The following is a 21,594-nucleotide window of genomic DNA, read 5'->3' as shown; positions in this document are numbered from 1 at the left end:
CCTTCTACTCTGCCACTATACAGAGTATACTATACTGACTGGAGCTATATCTATCTGGTACAGAAACAGCTCCTGTCGGGACCAGAGGGTGATGAGATCAGCAGAGCAGACCCTGGCCACCCCACGCCCCCCCTCTGCAGGACTTTTACACCATACACAGTACGAGCAGAGCCAGAAGGATTATCAAGGATCCCCATCACCCCGTAACAGTCTTTTTGTGACCCTCAGGTCATCCAGTCGCCCGCGCTGTCACAGAACACGCATACAGAGGAGGTTTCCCCCCGGCCCCCCCCCCAGGCTATCAGAGCACGGAACTCAGTGAACTCAGTGACTAATGCTTATTTTCCACCGCAGGACAAGCTCAACTCGCCCTGCCTTTTTTTGCGTTCCGTTGGCCAAAATGTGGCAGTCTCACCGCCGTCTAGGTTCTATGAGCTGATCCGATACTTTTGGTGACGTTAACAGGCTGCTGGCCACTGATAGGCCAGACGCCTATCAGTGGCGCCACTGACACCACTGGACGAGCGCGACGTCCGAGGCGAGCCTGACACTAGGTGTTGTGTCGAAAATATAATCCCTGTCTGGAATCGCAGCCCCTCTCCGCGTTACAGCAGTGTTTATATCATATTGTCACGTGACGAGCAACTTATCCCAGAAAGCGATATCTTATCTTTACATTTACTCATTCAACATCTTTTTCTGGGTCAAAAATGATTGAACCTCTGGTCTAGCATAGAACACACTTAGAATTATTCCTCAATCATGGAGTCAATTTTCTTTCCAATAGCCAATGCATAATGAAAGAAAAACCAGACGATGAAAACCACAGTGACTTAAAACTTTAATTTCTTACAAAATCCATAAATAAAGCATTTGCAGGTGGCATCGGAAGCGTGTGCATGATATCTATCACACAAACAGGCATACAATTCACTGTAAAGATACTAAACGGAGTCCCTCACTTCTGTTTGAAAATGCAGTGTAGGTAAGTATGTGCCATCCTTTTTGGTTCTTGGACTGAAACTAGATAAGATGGATGCGGTTAGAAGAAGCACATCATGTTCCGTTTGCTGTATGTCGCACAGATTAACACCAAGCATAACCCACTGTTACCTGTACAGGTAAACTAACATTAACCAAAGACATCTGCCCACTGTGTGCACAACTATCATTATTGGAGATATGTCTGTATGATTCAGGGTGTCTCCCATTTAGAAAAGCCAAAAGCTTGATTCCAAAGACGGATAATATCAAAAGCTATTTCCCCAAATGATAAAACAAGCCAAGCTGATACAATACTTTAACCCATGAATTTGCTTACAGTAAACAATTGTAAAATTAATACACATCAAAAAGGCAAAATAAAAGAAAAAGCAATCACCTTTGGAACATTGTATGTATGTTGAATGTATACATGCAATGTTCATGCATACATGTTGCAAACTGATTTAATTTCTCTTTCTCTTGGTGATCTGGTTGCACATGAAACAGTTCAAGGATTAGCACGATAACGTTGATGTGGGCTTATTCAAACAGGTAATTTAAACTGTTGAATCCAACCAAAAGGCATTGCGCAACGCTTACATGCACTGATTTTGTAAATGTGCACTAGTTATCAGACTAGAGTGGTTGCAGCAGGATGTATCTATCTATTTTCAAACCGAATTATCGGATTTTTGACTGAGTTAAGAGTGCCCGGGTTGAGGCATTTAATGCAGGTCTGTCTTTAGTATACCTACCACACACACACACACACACACACACACACACACACACACACACACACACACACACACACACACACACACACACACACACACACACACACACACACACACACACACACACACACACACACCTCCTTACGACTCATCCACCCAATCATAGCGCTGCTCCTTGGTCAACCACTCAATAAAGAGACAGAAAAAAAAAAAAAGGAAGAAAAAACGATTATAAAACAAGTTTGCATCACAACTTCCAACTGACAAAGACAACTCTGCATTTCCTCCCACATGGAAGGCATGTCGCCCAACGAACCAGGTAAGAAAATAATAATAATGACCTCAATGTTCGACAGGCCGATATGTTCAGGGTGGTGGACACCCTTGCCGTCCCATAGACTCTAGATTAAAATATTCTGTACACTTCTAGAGCTGCTGCAAAAGCACTTCTCTACTTCAGATCAACAACTGCATTCAGGCCTGCTGCTCATGAAGTTTTTCCTTTTCTTTTCCCTCACACTACAAGCACGACCTCCATCCCTCCCACGGGTATAAATAAGCAACAAGTATGTAGACGCGTTCTTTGTGTGGTTTAAAAATAAAGAAAGAAAACTGGGTTGACGTTCAAACCTTTCTTCTAACAAAACCTTTTTAAGTATAAAAATATCCGGGCAAATTTTAGCTTTTTGTTTTTATTTGGCCATTTGAATGTGATTGTTGCTAACCTCATAAGTCCCCTTGAGAAGAGAGAGGGAGAGACACACCTGTAGCATTAGTAGAGTTGGTCTCTCTCTCTCCCTCTCAGGATAAATGACGCATGAGCGCTTCAAGCTAGCAGCTATACAGGGGGTGCCACAGCCTCATCTTCCTACTGGTCGACAACAACAACATGGCGTATTTGTCTCTAGGCGGGCGGTGTCTTGAAGGCCCCCCAGGCGTGGAAGCAGCGCGTGAAGCAGTGAGGCTCGTTGCCCTTCCGCACCAGGCGCAGCTTTCGGGGGTGCTCCGTCTCCTTGGCACGCATGTGCTGGATGTACACCTGCACAGCAGAGACGCATTGGGGTGAGTGCACACGTTGAAGACCCACGCGTACGGACACACTGCATGCAGAGCACACTAGATATTCTTATTCTAATTGGTGGTGACCAAGAATAGTATTTCATGTTGCCTCCTTCAATTCTTGGGTTGAAACGAGAAAAATGTTAGTTAAAATTAATATACTTTTTTTAATTCATAAATAATGAATACATATTTTTTTATAATAATTATTACCAGAAAAAAAGTTCTGAATACATACATAAATATATCATTACGGTAAAAATATTAAATTCTCCTATTCTGGTATAAATGTCGGAGGAAAGCACCCAAGATCTTTCCGTGGTCTCTAATGGGACACACACACACACACACACACACACACACACACACACACACACACACACACACACACACACACACACACACACACACACACACACACACACACACACACACACACACACACACACACACACACACACACACACACACACACACTTACTTACCTGGCAGGCTTTGAGACTCAGTTTGATCTCCACCTGGCTGGTCTGGGTGCCCACCCACATGTACACCTACAAAAAGAGGAGTGGAAGAACAAACAGATGGTTGGGGGTTGTATGCAAAAGACAATAGCCGGCCGTGCGTCCTACCGTCTTGGTACCCCTAGTACTGTATGTACTGTAATGTACTTGTGTTGTTCCTCATCGACACTCACCTCCTTGCCGTTGTCCAGGAGCATGATGTCATCGTCGGCGAGGTCGTCCTGGCAGAAGTCTGAGCACTTCTCAGACACAGAGAAGTAGCCCTTCTCATTGGAACACCTTGGGTTGGAGCGGATAACACAAGTTGTCATGAACTAGCTTCTATATTTCACCACTTTCCTCTCGCCTCTGTGGTGGCAAAACTAAACGGAAAGGCTGATAGTGACCGACACAACATCAGGGCTGATAGTGACGACACAACATCAGGGCTGATAGTGACCTAGACATCATTAGGGCTGATAGTGACCGACACAACATCAGGGCTGATAGTGACCTAGACATCATTAGGGCTGATAGTGACCGACACAACATCAGGGCTGATAGTGACCTAGACATCATTAGGGCTGATAGTGACCGACACAACATCAGGGCTGATAGCGACCGACACAACATTAGGGCTGATAGTGACCAACACAACATCAGGGCTGATAGTGACCAACACAACATCAGGGCTGATAGTGACCTAGACATCATTAGGGCTGATAGTGACCGACACAACATCAGGGCTGATAGTGACCGACACGACATCAGGGCTGATAGTGACCGACACGACATCAGGGCTGATAGCGACCGACACAACATCAGGGCTGATAGTGACCGACACAACATCAGGGCTGATAGTGACCGACACAACATCAGGGCTGATAGTGACCGACACAACATCAGGGCTGATAGTGACCGACACAACATCAGGGCTGATAGCGACCGACACAACATCAGGACTGATAGTGACCGACACAACATCAGGGCTCATAGTGACCTTAAATGACCTAAATAGGCCAGTATTTCAGGTCATGTTGATAAGTGGTATGACTGTGCTATGGTGACCGCAAGGAGCTCATCTAGGGGGAACAGCTAACCAAATGTATTTTTAAGTTAGAGGAGTGAGTGTGCAGCTCACCTGAAGAGTCGAGCGTATTTCATGTAGTCTGCGTCCTCGTCGTATTGCTTCTGGGAACCAATCCCAACCCAGAAGAAGTTCTCCGGCTCCTCCCCCTCGTTAATCACCTAGCAACAACAGCCATACACAAGAGATCCAACTTTGAGCACTGGTGGAGCTACCCGTTGAACCCCCTTGTCTTCATTCTCCCTAGCCCCTCTACTTCCCCCAGCCCTGCTCTAGCCCCCCTACAACCTCCTCCCTATCCACTTTACTACCTCTAGCCCCCCTACACCTCCTCCCTAGCCCCTCTACTCGCTCTACCGCCGTCCTCGGCCCCCCACCCCTCTTGTAGCCCCCTCTACCCACCCCTCTTCTCCTCCCACCCCCCCTCTACCTCTGTTAATGTCTACGACCGTCCAAAGCTTTCCTCGGGGCCTCCTGCCGTCTCCACTGCGGTGATAAGGTCAGGTCACCTGTTTGCTGTAGGTGTCGTCGAACATGCTGTTCATGATGTCCTCGGCCAGCTTGGCCTCGTCGGGGTCCGCGGCGCGGCCCACCCACGTGTACACGATGCCCTGGTTGTCTGTGCTCTCAAACGGCACCTGGGAACCACCGCCACACACACACACACACACACACACACACACACACACACACACACACACACACACACACACACACACACACACACACACACACACACACACACACACACACACACACACACACACACACACACGTTTACAAAGGAAGCGGCTGCTGTTTAAAAGAAGACACGTCGTGCTTCTGGGGTGGTGGTGACTAGACTTTGCAACACTCTTCCTTTAAGGAAAGGGGAGTCTGGACCTTTAGGCAGGCTTTTGGGGAACACTGTGCCTGTTTTCTGTTGGGATTTTTACGTTCTGAACTGTCTTTTTTAAAGTGTTTGTAAAGTGGTCTTTGACACCTACCTGCTTCGTTGCTGTGTGTAATAACTACCATTGATGCACTTTGGTGTATCCATAGTATACGTTCTATTCTTAGTGTTGGTGCTGTGTAGCAGAGTGAGGTATATCCCTACATGTTTTCAATAGCATAGCTGTAATTATAATGCAATGTGAGGGCCAAGCTGCACCTTGAGGATGAAGCAGAATTCTGAGTTCAGGTTGCTCGAGTCCGTTACAATCTGGATGGTCCTGAAAGACACAAGAAGATCCTCTGGTTAGTTACTGAGATGTAGGACAAGTAAGTTACGGAAGGGATTCAGACTAAGACAGCTAGTTTGTAACCAAAGTATGCGGGACTCGACTATCAAGCCCTTTTCACACATGCCGTTTCCCCTGCAATGTTCCAGAACATTTCCTGCATGGCGTCTGGACCTAGTAACATTTCCGGTACACCGCAGATACGGCTGTGTTGTGATGAAAGCGTTACGTTACCAGGAGAAAAAGGTCCGTCTGAAGTAAGACTCTAATGTTTAGCAAGCGAACCAATCACAAGATTCCGCTGAGGATTTATTTGAATCTGCCACTGTTTATCTTAACAATATCCATATAGCTTATTTTTTAGCAAATAAGCTTCTATTTTTTTACAAGAAAGGCAGGAATTGGAAAATTCCCGTCATAATTAGTTGATCCCTAAATAGTTTGAGACTTTCAATTTCAATTTGGTCATCAAGGTTTGTGAGATGTTTGAGACTCGACCAATATATTTTAAGATGTTGAAAGGGTGTAGTGTGTGTGTGTGTGTGTGTGTAGTAAGCCACCTGGTGCAGAGTGCGCTGCCATTGGTGCGGATGTGGTAGAGTGAGGGCTGGGCGGCGTCCATCTTCTGCTTCCTCTTGCCCTTGTGTATGATGAACTTCCTCTTGAAGTGAGACAGGAACTTCAGGTTCTCCTGTTGCTGGGTCATGCGCACAACCTGCAGGGAGGCAGGAGAGAGAGAGGAGGCCGGGAGGAAAGGAAGGAAAGCAAAACAATCCACAAAGACTGTTAGACATGGCTGGCAAAAGTCCCCTGTATTTAAACAGGGAGTAGACTGGTTGACTATTTCTCTTTCCAATAAAAAGTTATACTAACAGCTTAACATTTTTAAAAGAAAAAAAAACAATACTTGATATGCAATTTTAAAAATCATGAATATACAGCAATTTTTCCTACCTCCAGCTTGCCGGGAAAGAGGCTCTCAAATTTCTTCTGCAGGGAGAAGGTGAAGGTGAGCCAGCCCATGTTGGAGGCCTGCCGGCCCTGCCAGAAGTACACCACGCACTGGAAGTCTTCCTCAGTCTGCCGCTCCTCATCGTCCTCCCCCCTCCCGCCTCCTCCACCTCCTCCTCCGCCTCCGCCTCCGCCCTCCTTCTTCTCCTTATCATCGTCCTCGTACTCCACCGCCACCCAGTACCTGCGAGGAAGAGGAGGCTGATGAGTAGGAAGATACGGCAAACTCTGGGCCTGTGCTGCTCCACTGCTAGAGCGCGGCATTCACACTGCCAGGGGTTCAATTCCCGCTGGGTACACGGGTTCCCACACCAAGGACATACGTGAGTTAGACCTTGTATGTAGCGTTATAACATGTTGAGGGCACATGCTATTTTCTAGTCGTCTCAATTGCAAATTGATCCCAAAGTTGACCCGTGTGCCTTGTTACCTAAGCGGTGGTATCGTGTCGGTGAGCTTGTATGATATTTGAACCGCTACTTGCTTTATGGTGGGTTTCAAATGACTTTAGTGAATAAATATGAATTATTTCAAAACATCTTGAATAAATGATTTGGTCTCCATCAACTTTCCGTCTTGACAAGGACATCTTGCAGGTTGAAGTTAGCTTTTAGCAGGTTTTTTTTTTATCAACCTTCATCTGAATCACTAGGGGCGTAGTTGCCTGGTTTAGGAACTTGCACCGGCAACAGCAACAGCCGTGTCTGTTGGGCTGAAACAAGCATGAAGTCATTAACCTTTCTACTATTCACACGCACACACTTACCTGCAGAGGAAGACGTAGCAGTCTTGCGTGTTGAAGTGTCCAAACTCCTCTTCTGGCAGACGGGCGAACTTCTTGCCCTCCAACACGAATCCCTCCATCCCGTCCAGGTCCTCGTTCCACTCCTCCATCATGGGCTCCGCCTGACGGAGGGAGAGAGGGAGTTATCCCATGGCCCAGTGACGAATGTTGACGACCAGATAAACAGCTGTCAGACCAGACCCGGCCTCTGTCTGTGTAGATGTTTTTACACTGCCAAATATGCCCGTCTTATGCACGCCTTTTTCCCGGCATGGTCCGCGCGGTTACACTGCCCGAGGTAAATTGCCTGCTTGAGCTAGCACCTCTATCTACCCTCCCGGACCCTGCACACATTGGCGGTTTCATTTGATGTAAATGCTATTAGACGCCTCCGCGGTTGCAGGAGGGGAGGGGGGGGGGGGGCTTGGATTGCACCATCTTGAAAGATGGTGCAATCTACAAGAAAGACGCAGAGGAACGTTCCTTACGAGGCCTTTGTCGGGATCAAAAACAAGTGGTCAGCAACATTTTTTGCACATCGCGTTTGTAACCTACGCTCAGATGTGAACTCATTCTTGCATGTGGGTGTCATCATTCCTAAAAATATATAAACATTCGGGAGTATGCAAATTATTCTAAAGAGGTCTAGACTCTCTTCTCCAGTGAACCAAGAAAGCCGGCGCTGTGACGAACGTGGGATTTTATCCCCCTGTTTCACACAGGCAAGACGGTCAAATTGCCGGGCGTGCCAAGCCGCGACCGAACCGGCTTGGCAGTGTAAAAAGGCCTTGGGTGACCTACCTCTGTGAGGGGCATGGGGGGTTGTCTGGGGAGGAAGAGGGCAGTGAGGTCAGCCTTCATCTGGTCCTTCTGCTCCGCATCCTTCTTCACCTGTGTGTGTGTGTGTGTGTGTGTGTGGGTGTGAGACAAAAAGAGGCAGATGAGCAAGACATATCTTTCCCATTTTTGAATAGGTTGTAAAGTTGCATGCGAGTGGGTCAGAGTGCACACAACGCACGAACATTCACCTTGCCCTGTAGGTTGCCGCCCTGCTGGACGGTCTCGGCGGCTCTGGTGTAATCCACCTTCAGCACGTCATCCCAGTTCTTAAACTTGGACTTGTACACCTAGGGAGAGACAGAGAGGCACTCAGAGGCTCACACAAAAAGTCACGATTTTAAAATCACAGTACAACACAAAGCATGTCTAGATAACTCGTAGCAAATAAAAAAATATATATAAGATCACATAAAAGTATCAGCAAAAAGTATAAAACAAATCCCATTAAAGTCAGACCGAGAATGTAAGACCTAACTGTGGTGAGGAAGCCCAATCAAAGCAAGTACAGCCTTCCCATTCACAACACCCACTGCCCCCCGCTGGGTGAGCCCCCCGCTGGGTGAGCCCCCCGCTGGGTGAGCCCCCCGCTGGGTGAGCCCCCCGCTGGGTGTGCCCCCCTGAGCTCCACACACCTGGCACTCGGTGCCCTCCAGGTTGCGGGTGACGAGGGCGTGCTTGGGCCGGTGCAGCATGGAGCAGATCTCCTGGCCCAGCTTGAGGGCCGCCGCCCGGACCAGCCGGGGGGACTTCCTCCCGATCCAGATGAACACGTCGGACCAGCAGTCCAGGATGTACACCCCCTTAGTGTCCAGCAGGGACTGCAGCTGGGGGGGGGGGGGGGGGGGGGAGAGAGAGAGGGAGACAGAGAGGGAGACAGAGAGACACACAGAGACAGAGAGGGGCAGAGAGACAGAGAGAGAGAGAGACACAGACACACAGAGAGACAGAGAGAGACAGAGAGAGAGAGACACAGAGAGACAGAGAGAGAGAGACACAGACACACAGAGAGACACAGAGAGACACAGACACACAGAGAGACACACAGAGACAGAGAGAGAGACACACAGAGACAGAGAGAGAGAGACATACAGAGACAGAGAGTGACACACAGAGAGAGAGAGACACACAGAGAGACACAGAGTAACACAGAGACACACAGAGATGTAAAGAAGGCGAGCGTCAGAAACAGGTAGTGTTGAAGAGGACTCCCTTCACTTGGTGGGTGAATGAGGGTGCTCTAGCTTCAGAAGCTCCCTTACCAGTCGGAGGTCAGGCATGATGTCCAGTTTGACCTTGCTGTCCTTGTGCTCTACAGACAGCTTGTAGTTAATCTGAGGTAGCTCCAGGTAGCCCAAGCCCAGGCCCACCTGAACACACACACACACACACAAGAATACATCACCACACATGAATACGGTACACAATGGTCCCAGAGTCGGTCTACTTAAATCAACTGAAGCTGCTCCACCGACCATGGAAGCCCCACGGCCATCACTCAGCTCCCTCTAGTTTTACATTTCAGGCAGAATTTGGAAGAAATGGCAAGAGACTTAAATGATTCATAAATAGACAGTATATTTTTTCTTATAGAATGCTTATCATTTTACTAATGCTCTCATCACAATTCTCTGTTCCTGCAAAAGACCAATTAACAAAGTCAAAAAACAATTAACAATTGGCCCTCTCTCCCATCATGTCAGTGGGTCGTACCTTGTAGAGTTTGGGTCTGACGGGGGAGAAGTCATCCGGGACGTGTTTCTTGATCTCCTCCGGCTGGCCACCGAGGGCCTCCCAGAAGCCTGCGGGCTCCTGGCTCTGCCCCAGTGTGGTGATCTCTGCTTTGCTCTTTCGCTCGTTCTTGTTGATCTTCTCCGCAAACAGCCTGGGCACAAACAAACACACTCACACTTTAATCATTTGTGCTGCTTCTGCTCAATGTCCAATATTAATTCATCCTTTCATCGTAGTGGTTTTTCTGTTAACAAGTGGCAGTGGGATAGCCAAGTCTCCCAGTTGAAAGGTACTGGGTTCGATCTCCATTGGCCTCGTGCAAGATGCCCTGACCTTTAATGACATGTGACTGAATTCCCTGTGAATCTCTAACGATGAAAGTGTTAGCAAAATGGATCAATAGTAAAACATCTAGATTCAATACCCAGTCCCAACCACAACAAAGCACCAAACCAAACTGCCCTCCACAGATGATAAAGTGAGTGTACGTGCAGGTGTTTTTCTCTCTTTACCTGGCTTTGGTGGTCCCACTGAGTGTGGCGTTGCTCCCCCTCCACACGAAGATTTCTAGGCCCGTGTCCAACAGGAAGACAAACCTACCGCAGTGAGAGGGAAGGAGAAAGTGAGAGGGTTGCTATGGCAACACAGAATATATGGAGATGAGAGTATGTGTGTATGCGACACACATACAAAATATCCTCTTAGGGGGACAGTGAAATATTTGTCCTTGTGCGTGTGGGATGTGTATGCAACAAATTATGTGCGCTGCTGAAGTGAGTGAGTGAGTGGGTCTCACCGTGGGTCAAGAGATGAACCTTTTAGTGGCACAGACTCCAGACGGATATTCCTCTTGCCATAAACCCTGTATAACCTGTTAATAACAGAATGATAGAGACACAATGAGGTACAGCGCGACAAGTATCACAGTAGACATCAAATGCACGCATTTGACCCATTGCCCAAACTGGTTTTGCTATCCAATACCATCTCACTATTGACCATGGAACCTGGTTTGTATGTAAACTTCGAGTTGAAAATAGTATCTTCAGCAATGCACTTCCCAAAACAGATCAATTCCAATAGAAAAATTCCAAATGTAATATAAGAACCCCAGGTATTGACTTACTTGACAGGATAGTTTGTGTCCTCCACCGTGTAGAAGCCACTGGCCGTTCCTCCCTCAATGTAGGAGATCTCATTATCGAACACCTACACACACACACACACACAAAAATGAGTTTGAGACATGCTCCCGAATGCATTGATATCCATTTTGACACGCATTTCAATGATATGTGACAACGATGAAGCTCACAGATGGGCATACGAAACTATCCTGATCACTCTAGATCGATCGTGATCCCCTTTAAACGGTCGTACAAAACCCCCAAAATGGAAGGACATATGGATGGTTTCAATGTGATCAAGGCCGGACTGAACTGTGTAGAACATGCGAAGTGGAGGCTCTCCTTAGGCTACCCTCGGAAGTCCCTATGTCCCATACCAGACCCCTATTAATATGAAGTGACGGATGCCTTGGGCCTCCCAGTGTGTATGCGTTTGTACGAGCATGTGATGCGTGTGTTTCTACTGCACGCACGGCGCTGAACTCCTCGCTCTCGTCGCCCATCTCCTCCCGGATGGTCCGGCACTCGGCGCCCAGGAAGTTGCGCAGGTTGACAGCGTGGATGGCGGAGCCGGCCTTCTTGTCCAGCGTGGCCGCCTGGCCGATCCAGTAGAAGATGTGCCAGTTCAGGGCGCCGTTGTCGTCCAGGAACGTCTGCACCGGGGGAGAGGGAGGTTAGAAGAATGTACTCATCCCTGTGTGATGGCTGTCATAACGGTAGTAGCAGCCGTTGCCCTAGTAAAATAATTAATAAGAGCATAGTAGTCATTTTAGCAATATTATTAGTGATGGGATGAGCATCAGTCCCATTGGCTATTAGAAGCCCATAGCATTCATTCTAAAGAGTGGGATTTCACAGAGCCTTTTGAGGTTAACATCTTTTGTACAAAGGTGTCCTGGACAAGATGTAACTAGGTTCTCCTGGCATTCTTAGCAGTAAGTCTGGTCCTGGCAGTGTCAATAGTAGCGATATTAGCAAGAGGCTGCCATTGCCATTGAATGCTTTTTGTATTAGCATTTGCGGTAACAACACTAGCAGCGCAATTTGCAGTTCGATTAGATCTAGCAGCACCAGGGGTGGCACTCTTATCACATGCTCAAAGCATTTCCAGGAATAACAGCAGTAATAGCATTAGCCGTATTATTAGCAATTAGCACGTGGAGCGACAATGTTGTAATGTTATCATTTCTTGGGATACCTTGAGGACAATGTAGCAGTCGGCCTCGTAGAATTTTCCATGAAGAGCTTCATCCACTGGCATGGGTATAAAGTTCTCTATCTGCCACACGGTCACACCAGGGATCTATTTAGAGGAGAGACAGATGGAGACATCATGACATCATCACAGCACACTCATGTTGCTACTCAAACTCACTGCTATAGAGCCTTTATAGGGCCTTGAAACAACACAATTGTTATACATATTTTGGTCAGATCGAATCTTATTTTTTTACATGTAAGCATCCTAACTCATGATGGCCAACTTCAATCAACTCTTAAGATGTTTAAAGAAATTGATGCAAGACATGTTGAATAAAAGTATCCCTAGAGATATAACTATTGTGCACTCTTCTTGTCTTATTTCCTCTCTTCCTATAGCTACTGAGATTTTCTTTTTAGGAAAACTCATTGCAGATTTCGATAAAATCCCATCCAAGAGAGGTATCCGTACATGTCCAACGTCCTCTGGGAAGAACTCTGAGTAATCCAGATGAGATTTCTCCAAACTCTTGTCCCATCGTCGCGTCTTCAGGTCACCATACTTCGCGTCTCCGTTCTCCTATTGGAAACAAGGGGAGAAAAAGAACCGCGCTTTTATCCAACCCATTAACCCCTACCTAGCTGTGAGCTGCACACCCACTAGGTGAGCACATAGGCTCATTACCTCTTGGTTCTTCTTGTCGTGGGCCACGTCGCTCATGCCCTTCAGCACCTGCTTGGCCTGGTCGTCCTGGGACGAGTCCTTCCTTCTCCTCAGCCTCATCTTTCTCGCCATGGGGTCGCGAGGGCTGGCGCCTGGGGAGGGGGGGTCAAGTGTTGGTTATTTTAATGTTTGAACACACACACACACACACACACACACACACACACACACACACACACACACACACACACACACACACACACACACACACACACACACACACACACACACACACACACACACACACACACACACACCTCCTCCGGCCGCAGCTATGGTAGCGGGCGAGGCTCCAGCCAGCCTGAGCTGGTTCGGCAGGGAGAAGTCGATGTTGTAGAACTCAGCCGAGCGGTCCACGGGCTTAGGAGGCATCACCAGGTTTGGGTTCTCTCGCACGTCCAGGATCTAACGAGACAGAGGGTGGACCCATGACGCTTGACAGGATGCATCCGAATATCAGCAGCTCGTACCGGCACTTGTGGACGACAGTAATGTGATTATGCTAAATAAAGTCTGAGTTAATGTTTGTAAGCGTTTTCGTCTGTCATGGCTTCTTTAGCGCTCGTTAAGTAAAAAAATATATATATGAAAAAGAAAGCACTCATCCACCGGTCACACGGTAACGTCAAAATCCATACCGTAGCGCAAATACACACCTGTGTACTCTCTATACCGTTCATACCGTACAGCCCTAACGCAGAGTAGTGAGAAGTTGCGAGCAGTGAGAAAGCACAGTTAGGGGGTAAGGGCGTGATGGTGATGAGGGCGGAGGTTGGGTGGTGGTAAGGATGGTGGAGATGGGTAGGATGGATCGGGGTGATGCTTGCTGTGGGGGAGGTTGGGTTGGGGTGTTGAGTGTGGGGGCCGATGGGGATGGTGGAAGTAGGACTGCAGCAGCGGTGGGAGGGGGGGGGGTGGTGGAGGTAGGATTGGTTTACCTCTAGGTCGGTGAGGAAGTGGACGGCTTCAGGTAACGTGACCAGTCGGTTCTTGTTGAGCACCAGCTTCTTCAGCTTACCACACCTACACAATAAATACATCACACTTGGCATTACTACGATTTTCCATGTGCATGCCTGCTCCTTGTCAGACAACTGCGTTTAAAATGTATCACTCAGGTTGCAGCTTTCTTATTGTGTAATCGAGCAATCAACCTATTATCTTTAATATAGGCTGGAAGCACATCGATTACCATATCAATTATTAAGTTAATATCTATCATCTTGGTTCAGGCATCGTGTGTGTGTGTGTGTGTGTGTGTGTGTGTGTGTGTGTGTGTGTGTGTGTGTGTGTGTGTGTGTGTGTGTGTGTGTGTGTGTGTGTGTGTGTGTGTGTGTGTGTGTGTGTCCCACCTGCATAGCCCCTCAGGGATGAGCTCCAGGTTGTTGTTGGCAGCCATAAACTCTGTGAGGCTGACCAGCTTTCCCACTCCAGACGGAACCCCATCAAAATCCAGCTTGTTAGAGTTCACATACAGCTTCTTCAGCTTGGACAGCTTGCAAATGGCCGACTGAATGGCGAAGTGAAGAAACAACAAGAATTTAAAATTTTCTGTCAGGGTTTAGAGTCACACTGGGGCCAACCAAAGCATCACAAAAAAATGAATCTATTTGTTCTATCTCTATTGGCCAGGGATCAGGGGTCTTAAATGTTGACAGGAGAGACGTGCGGAGGACAGAGGGGGGTTAAGGCACAGATATACTTAAAACTAAATAAAAATGGGCTTGTTCACATTGTGCTGTCAACGGATGTCAGACACGCCGATTTCAACAAGAGAACAATGCAGGCACTGTGAATTATGGGCTGTTTGGCTGTGAACCTGCCATTTTGTCTGTGCAAACAAGTAAATAGCTACTTTCTAATTCTAAGTATATACTTCAATCTTAAAATTAAAGCATTACTTTAATTCTAAGTATAACCTTTAGGGCTATGATATAATATGAATGGGGGGAGGGGGGGGGGTTTGTGCATGCTGGTGCTGGTTCTTACAGGCAGTGAGGTGAGCTGGTTGCGGCTGAGGTTGAGCGTCTCCAGCTGGGTCCACTGGTCGATGCAGAGGGACAGCTCCGTGATCTGGTTGCCGCTCAGGTTGAGCCTCTTCAGGCTGCCCAACGTGTACAGGCACTCGGGCACCCGGCTCAGGTCGTTGCAGGACAGGTCCACGTCTGGCAGAACGCAACAGAGAGAGACAGCGAGGAGAGGAGAGTGGGTGTGAGAGGGAGGGAAGGGCTCAAGGGAGAGGTGCTGTGGGGGCTCATAAAGGATATCTACATCGCAATGTCAGCATAGAACTCGTACTGGCACGTTGGCTGAGTACTAATCACATGAATTTTGCAAAATGTAGCCCATACTGGCAACCCTGCACGTTATTTATCCAAAATGGATGTGTACAACACAACTTGTTAATAAAAACAACATTTGAGTGTGTTTGTGTGTGCGTGTGTACCTGATAGGTGTGTGAGGCCCTCCAGACTGGTGGGCATGTTGCTCTGGGTCCTCTGGGTGTTTCGCAGGTGGAGGGTCTGTAGAGCAACCATGGCAGGCAGCTGGCTACTCACACACACACGCACACACACACACACGTCAGAAATCTCTTCATGTCGAGGGACCTGTCTAGTTGTTGTTGTTTCTTTCTGGCTCAGAATCACAAATGAAAATGTGCTCAATGCCTATACTTTCGTTCGTCCACAAAAACTATTTCAGACAGGAGGACCGCTTTGTTTACCGTAGCTGGGCGTGCATGAGCGGGTTGTTGTTGAGGACGAGCGTCTGGAGGTGCACCAGGCGCCTCATCTGTGGTGGCAGGCTGTCCAGCTTGTTGTCTCCCAGGTCCAGGTACAGCAGGTCGGTCAGGTTGATGAACAGCTGATTGGGGATGGCCTCCATGGCGTTGTGACTCAGATTGAGCACCAGCATGTTCCTGCTGTTCTCCAGGTCCCGGGGAACCTCCGTCAGCTGGTTGAAGCTCAAGTCCTGGTGGGGGGTGGGAGCGGAGAAGTAGGTGAAGGGTGTAGGGTGGGCAGAGTTTTGCGACATGAGCCAATATGGAGACGGTACAATAAGGAACGTGTAGCAACGGCCACGCCGGGCGCCATCTTGTGAGACAGAACCAACACCAACCTATAAACATGGGGCGTTCAACCCCAAAATCAGAAGAGTAATGACAACTTCACATTCACTCTATAGCGTGGCTATCAAGTTCAAGGCACCCTTTCAAGAACTAAATCAAGTCTTGATGTTGACTAAAACGGTATGTGTGGTACATCATAATTCTCAAAAAACAAAATTATGCAATTTGCTCAAGGATGCTACAGGTAGACTTTGGCCATTGGGTTCGAGGCCAGAACCATATATATATGGACAAAGGTTCATTTGAAAAAAAAGAGGAAGAAGCACACAAATAGTTTCCTTTCAAACCATGCCATTTCAGGGCTAGCAACAGCTAATCTGTCAAGTAACTTCAACCACCCTTCCTCTCAATAAAACAGGAAACAGCTTCAACATGCCGATGGAAGAAAGGGTTTTCTTTCCATCAGTAAGGAGTATCTTAGTCTTTGATATTGCGCTAATCTGTAGCTACGCAATACAAACATATAACTTGTCTTGTATTATCATGATCTTAAAAACTATACCAGAACTCTTGAGGAAAACCAGTTACGCAGGCATCATGTTTAGGTCCTGAAAGATAACATTCACTCTAAACATCTGACCATGGTGGAAATTGGGAAAGTGTCCTCTTTATGAGTTACACGTTGCCACGGCAACAGTGCACCACTTAAACACGCTGCTAATATGTTTAAAGCAAATCAACACAAATGTTTGTGGAAACGGCATGATACAGGTTGTACAGGCTATGACTGTCAGAGGGCGACTACAGGCATGACACTGCTAAGAGAGGCTAGAAACAGGGAAGCTATTTTACCAGCACTGAGAGATGTGATAAGGCTGCAACTAACACTTATTTTAGTAGTCGTAAAACGATAATTAGTTTGGCTACTCATGCAGGCTAGAAAATTTAAGAAATAATCGCAAGAGTCCGAAGTGGTGTCTTGATGCCGGAATCAGACTACACGATATCAACCCAGTTTGGACTCCATTTTTCTTTGCAGACAATATTTCAGCGTTGCAAGAAATAATGAACATTAAGAATAATAATAATAATAGCAAAGTGAAAGCCCATATTGTCCTCTTTGTGATACAGAGGAGTTCTCAATATTTTTTTCTTTATTTTATATTTAAGACTGCTGAGCAAACAGGGGCAATCAAAAGCTTAGAGAAATTAGAGACATCAACGAGAAGCTAGCAACAGCTAACAGAAGATAGAGAGATTGCTAATAGCAGTTAGCGTACCAGCACTGATAGGTCATCCAGCTGGAAGATGTCATCGGGAACCCCAGAGTTTTTCAAGTTGTTGGCTCTGGCGACCACTGCCTGCACACAGAGAACACCATAGAACCCTTCTTTAGTATAAGGTCAATCAGTTAAACAAGGATTTTAGCGGGCATTTCATTATATTTCCAAAAAGTAACCGTTGTTTGAGCGACAATAAAGACAAAAATAAATAATTAAAATAAAGAAAGAAAAAGTTTTTTTTTTACTCTGTCTAAAACAAGGGAGGGATTTCCTCCCTTGATGAAAATGTTGACGATGTTGCCTTGTTTTTTGTGTGTGTGTGACTGTTTGGGTTACCCTCAAATTGGGCAGGCTGGAAAGTTCTCCATGTAATGTTGTCAGGCTGTTGTGGCTCACAGACAGATGTTCCTAGAGAGGAAAAAGTAATAGTTATGGTGAGGGTAACTGCAGACACAAAACACAACCACCTCATCTCCATGCCCTCCATGGTTTTGCAACGCATTATTGAGGAATTGACACATCATATGTAAAACACTAAATGCAATGCCAACACTAATTGGGACACATTTTAAAAGTCATTTCTATCTCCATCTGGGACTATTGTTCACATTTCATTGTTTTACTCCATCAGAAGCAAAGATTAAAAAAAATATATCATATTTTATCTTAGCTTGCATTGAAGCGAACTGGAGCAACAATAAGAAAGTAGTAGATCATAAAGAGAAAGTTATCACATATTATTTTGACCATATAGATACTAGGCAGCCGGTCAAATTAGTCTGGACATGCAAATGATAGATGAAATGAACAGAAACACGACTGAAACGGGGAACACTGTTAATGTGAATGAAAAGGGCTTTGAAAATGCTGTTGACATGAAAACAGTGTGACACAGTATGATACGTCACGTTTTACCCTTGTCAAGGGGTAATGGAACCGTTGACTACATCAGGTAAGCAAACACATATCTTAGATAATGCTAGAAAAGCTCATGGTATTGACTTTCACTAAAGAAAAGTTAAGTTCTAACTCATTACCATGGCTTTTGGATTAGATCATCCTTTCAGGTGTGTGTGTGTGATTGTTGACAATAACAGAAATGTGTGAAACCCATAACATGACCCAAAAGTAAGTGAATGTGAACCACTGTATCTCTCAAAGGGATCATTTGCTTGGTTTGTAGGGTGCTAAAGTTGAACGGCTGAATATGTCTCAATATGGAATATTGCATGTTTACTTCAAGGGTAAAAAGTATAAAGCTTCAAAATCATTGTTTTTGTAACCATGTAAACTTTGTATTTTCCCTTTTTCATATTATGTCCTTTTGTTTACAGTTCCCTCTGCTTCCTTTTCACTGATCAGACCTTTTCCATCTGTGAGTTTACACTGCCAGCTCTCTCATTTGCACTGCCAAACTATTTGTTCGCAGTTCCGACACAAACCTTCCTCCTATGCAGGTTTTTATTGCATGGATGCGTCCCTATTGGTTAATGAGTTGATGAGTGACAGTTCAGTACCCAGGACATTGTTCAGTGCAGCAAGGGCAAGTTCCGGTTTTCTCAACAGCACAGAAATACTGTTGAGGCCCCAGACACACCAAACAACATTATAGAAGTAGCCGAGTATCTTGGCCAAAATGTGCACTTCAACACACCGCTTTGACTACTGCCAACAGCCAACAAGCACGTGCTTTCTGCACCTGTGTGAGAGGAAATAACTCGTCCTACCAGCAGGAGGCATACATACATATATACATATATATATACACATACATATACACATATATATATATATATATATATATATATATATATATATATATATATATATATATATATATATATACACACACACACATAATACGATTGGGGGGGGGGGGGGCTTGGGTAGAGATGTTCCTGCGTTGTCTAGAAAGAGACAACGCAGCGATATCAACATGAGTAGTTCTAGCTGGAGAAGGGCATGTGTTCTATTGAGGTCTATGCAATACTACTGTATAGCCTATGTTGTTATTTTAATTGCCATTCACTATTTTCCTCATATTCATGTGCTGAAGGGTGACCTGGTTGTGTGTGCGTGCGTGCTTGTGTGTGAGTGTGTGTCTGTTGGGTTATCTGGATTATATAGGCTGTAGCAAGCAAGTGATAACCTGATAACCAGATAAGACAGTGAAAACCGTGAGCTGCTGACCATCATGGGAGAGGTGATGCAGGCGCATTAAACAAAGACGTGGAGAGATGGTGCGATAGACGAGAAAGACGCAGAGGAACTTTCCTTACGAGGAGCCGCGACCGAACCGGCTGGGCAGTGTAAAAAGGAAGACGTCTGTTGGGAGGCAGTAGCGTTTTTTTGCGTTTCAACCTGAATACTGTTGGGGATATTTCAGTCTTCATGTGACATTGGTGGGGACACGTCCTTCGGTCCCCACGCAAATCTACGCCCTCGCTCGCCGCATCTACTGCTATGACACAGGTCCTCTGGTTCGGAGAATGAGGGACTGCTGCCAGTGCTCAGCTATCTCCTGTATAAAACTACTCACCAGCTTCTGCAGAGAAGCCAGCTCCTCCGGGAGATAGCACAGTCCAGTGCGGTTCAGCTTCAGCCATCGCAGGCTGCTCATAGACTTGACATGTTCTGGGAAATAACCACCCTGTGGGAGCAAAGGAGGGAGAGCATCAATAAGAGGTTGTTAGAAACTACTACATAAGGGTCAACTAAGAACCCTGCACTCATGCTATTCTGTCGCCTGAATTCCTCCCTAGTCTATGCCAGCTGTCATACGGCCAGACAAACTGCTTTCCTTATCACCAAGGCTGGCTGCCAAAAGTAGACTAAAGTAGGTTATGAGATACATACTAGCCGAACGTTCTCCCCTATACAGCTGTAATGACGTGATGATCTGATTATGAATGGAAATAGACTACTTGTCTCGCAATGGTCTCAAATTAACTCAGCCACATTAACACTCAGGGCGACGGAACTTGTTGTGAGAGTGTCAGCCAAGTAAAGCTTTGTCCACAGGTCCAGACTGTTATACCCAATGGAGAGACTGCGTCAAATTCAAGGCAACTTTCCAAACCAGAAATCGAACATTTCAACCCACGATTATGACGTCAACATGTGACCCAGTCGATTTGGGCGATGTAATGTATGACAACTGGCTAACGCCCAAAGCTAGTGAGCTAAACTCTTAGCATGGGCTACCGTCGGTGAAGTGCGCTACCTGGCACACTTGGCTACTAAGCTAAACCATTTGATTTATAATAAGTAAACAGAGCCCGGTCCACTTACTTTGAAGTCGTTTCCACTGAGGTCCACTCCCCTTATGAAGGGGAGAACTCCGGTGGAAGCCATTTCTGGTGTGTAGGTTAGCTTGGCTATGTCGTACTGTCTCACTGTCTATTTTGGTCTGCCACTGGTGGGATGGGCTGACGTCAAACACGCAACACTGCGCCTGCGCCAATGACGGAACCCAGACTTCCTTATTTTATTTTTACAAATTGAAATTTGATTGATTCAAAAGCATAAATAAATAAACTGTCCCTGCTTTCAATTAATTTAAATTAATGTATGCAATAAACTACGACTGTTTCCATTCCTCTAGTTCCCATGATGGATGTATAGCCTAGCTATAATAAGCATTTCCTTATCATAGGCTACTACATAAATAACGTTAGGCTATACTTAATATCTATGCAACATTTTTTTTTCATCAACATTCAGAGCAGCAACAACACATAATTTCTGTTTATTTTTCCAAGGTCTTTTATACCCTTTGTATTGTTTGCATCCATTTATTAAATCGTATTCGTGCCCCGTCGAAGTTCTTCATTGTTGTCTTATCCACTGGTTTGCATATCTTGCGTTTGTATTTCTTGCGTTATATGTTTTTTTTTTTTTTTATTAATCATATGTTCTTCTTATTATTATTATTTATTACGACCATGGAGCATCACCGCCACATACTGGTCTGTTGCATGAACTGAATTCCTGGCCCTCAAACCTAATAGCCCCGTGCATTAAAGAAATTTCGAGAAGAAACGATTTCCATTATGTACCGATGTTGTCAGTTATACCCCTCTAATATATGGGAGGCCGTTTGAAAACTTTTGCTGCTGAAAAACGTGCATCACTTGTTCCAGATTTGTCTCGAGCTTTGCTTCATCTTTTCGCAGATATGGAAAATAAACATCCCTCCAAACTGCAATGCAATTTCACTTCCCCCCTGAAATTAGAA

At 46.0% G+C, this 21,594-nt stretch overlaps 1 protein-coding gene across 1 annotated transcript; it reads right to left on the bottom strand.

The window, feature by feature from the left end:
- Nucleotides 1-800: 800 nt before the first annotated feature.
- On the bottom strand, nucleotides 801-20,786 carry flii (FLII actin remodeling protein). The gene is made up of 31 exons (XM_056579604.1): nucleotides 20,649-20,786; nucleotides 19,897-20,007; nucleotides 17,694-17,765; nucleotides 17,355-17,435; nucleotides 15,730-15,977; nucleotides 15,451-15,554; nucleotides 14,994-15,169; nucleotides 14,357-14,514; nucleotides 13,943-14,027; nucleotides 13,262-13,409; nucleotides 12,966-13,096; nucleotides 12,753-12,860; nucleotides 12,279-12,383; nucleotides 11,554-11,733; nucleotides 11,080-11,162; nucleotides 10,750-10,824; nucleotides 10,466-10,549; nucleotides 9,933-10,104; nucleotides 9,482-9,589; nucleotides 8,855-9,046; nucleotides 8,411-8,509; nucleotides 8,184-8,273; nucleotides 7,365-7,504; nucleotides 6,542-6,782; nucleotides 6,148-6,302; nucleotides 5,518-5,578; nucleotides 4,877-5,005; nucleotides 4,422-4,528; nucleotides 3,475-3,580; nucleotides 3,266-3,331; nucleotides 801-2,760 (listed from the first exon to the last, which is right to left on the bottom strand). Exons 1-31 carry the CDS (start codon nucleotides 20,709-20,711, stop codon nucleotides 2,626-2,628), a joined length of 3,813 nt encoding a protein of 1,270 aa, XP_056435579.1. The 5' UTR covers nucleotides 20,712-20,786; the 3' UTR covers nucleotides 801-2,625.
- Nucleotides 20,787-21,594: the final 808 nt, after the last annotated feature.

This window comes from Gadus chalcogrammus, chromosome 2 (assembly GCF_026213295.1).
Source record: "Gadus chalcogrammus isolate NIFS_2021 chromosome 2, NIFS_Gcha_1.0, whole genome shotgun sequence".
Taxonomy (NCBI): domain Eukaryota; kingdom Metazoa; phylum Chordata; class Actinopteri; order Gadiformes; family Gadidae; genus Gadus; species Gadus chalcogrammus.
The sequence above is the reverse complement of the archived record's forward strand: the minus strand, read 5'-3'. Positions and strand labels throughout refer to the sequence as shown.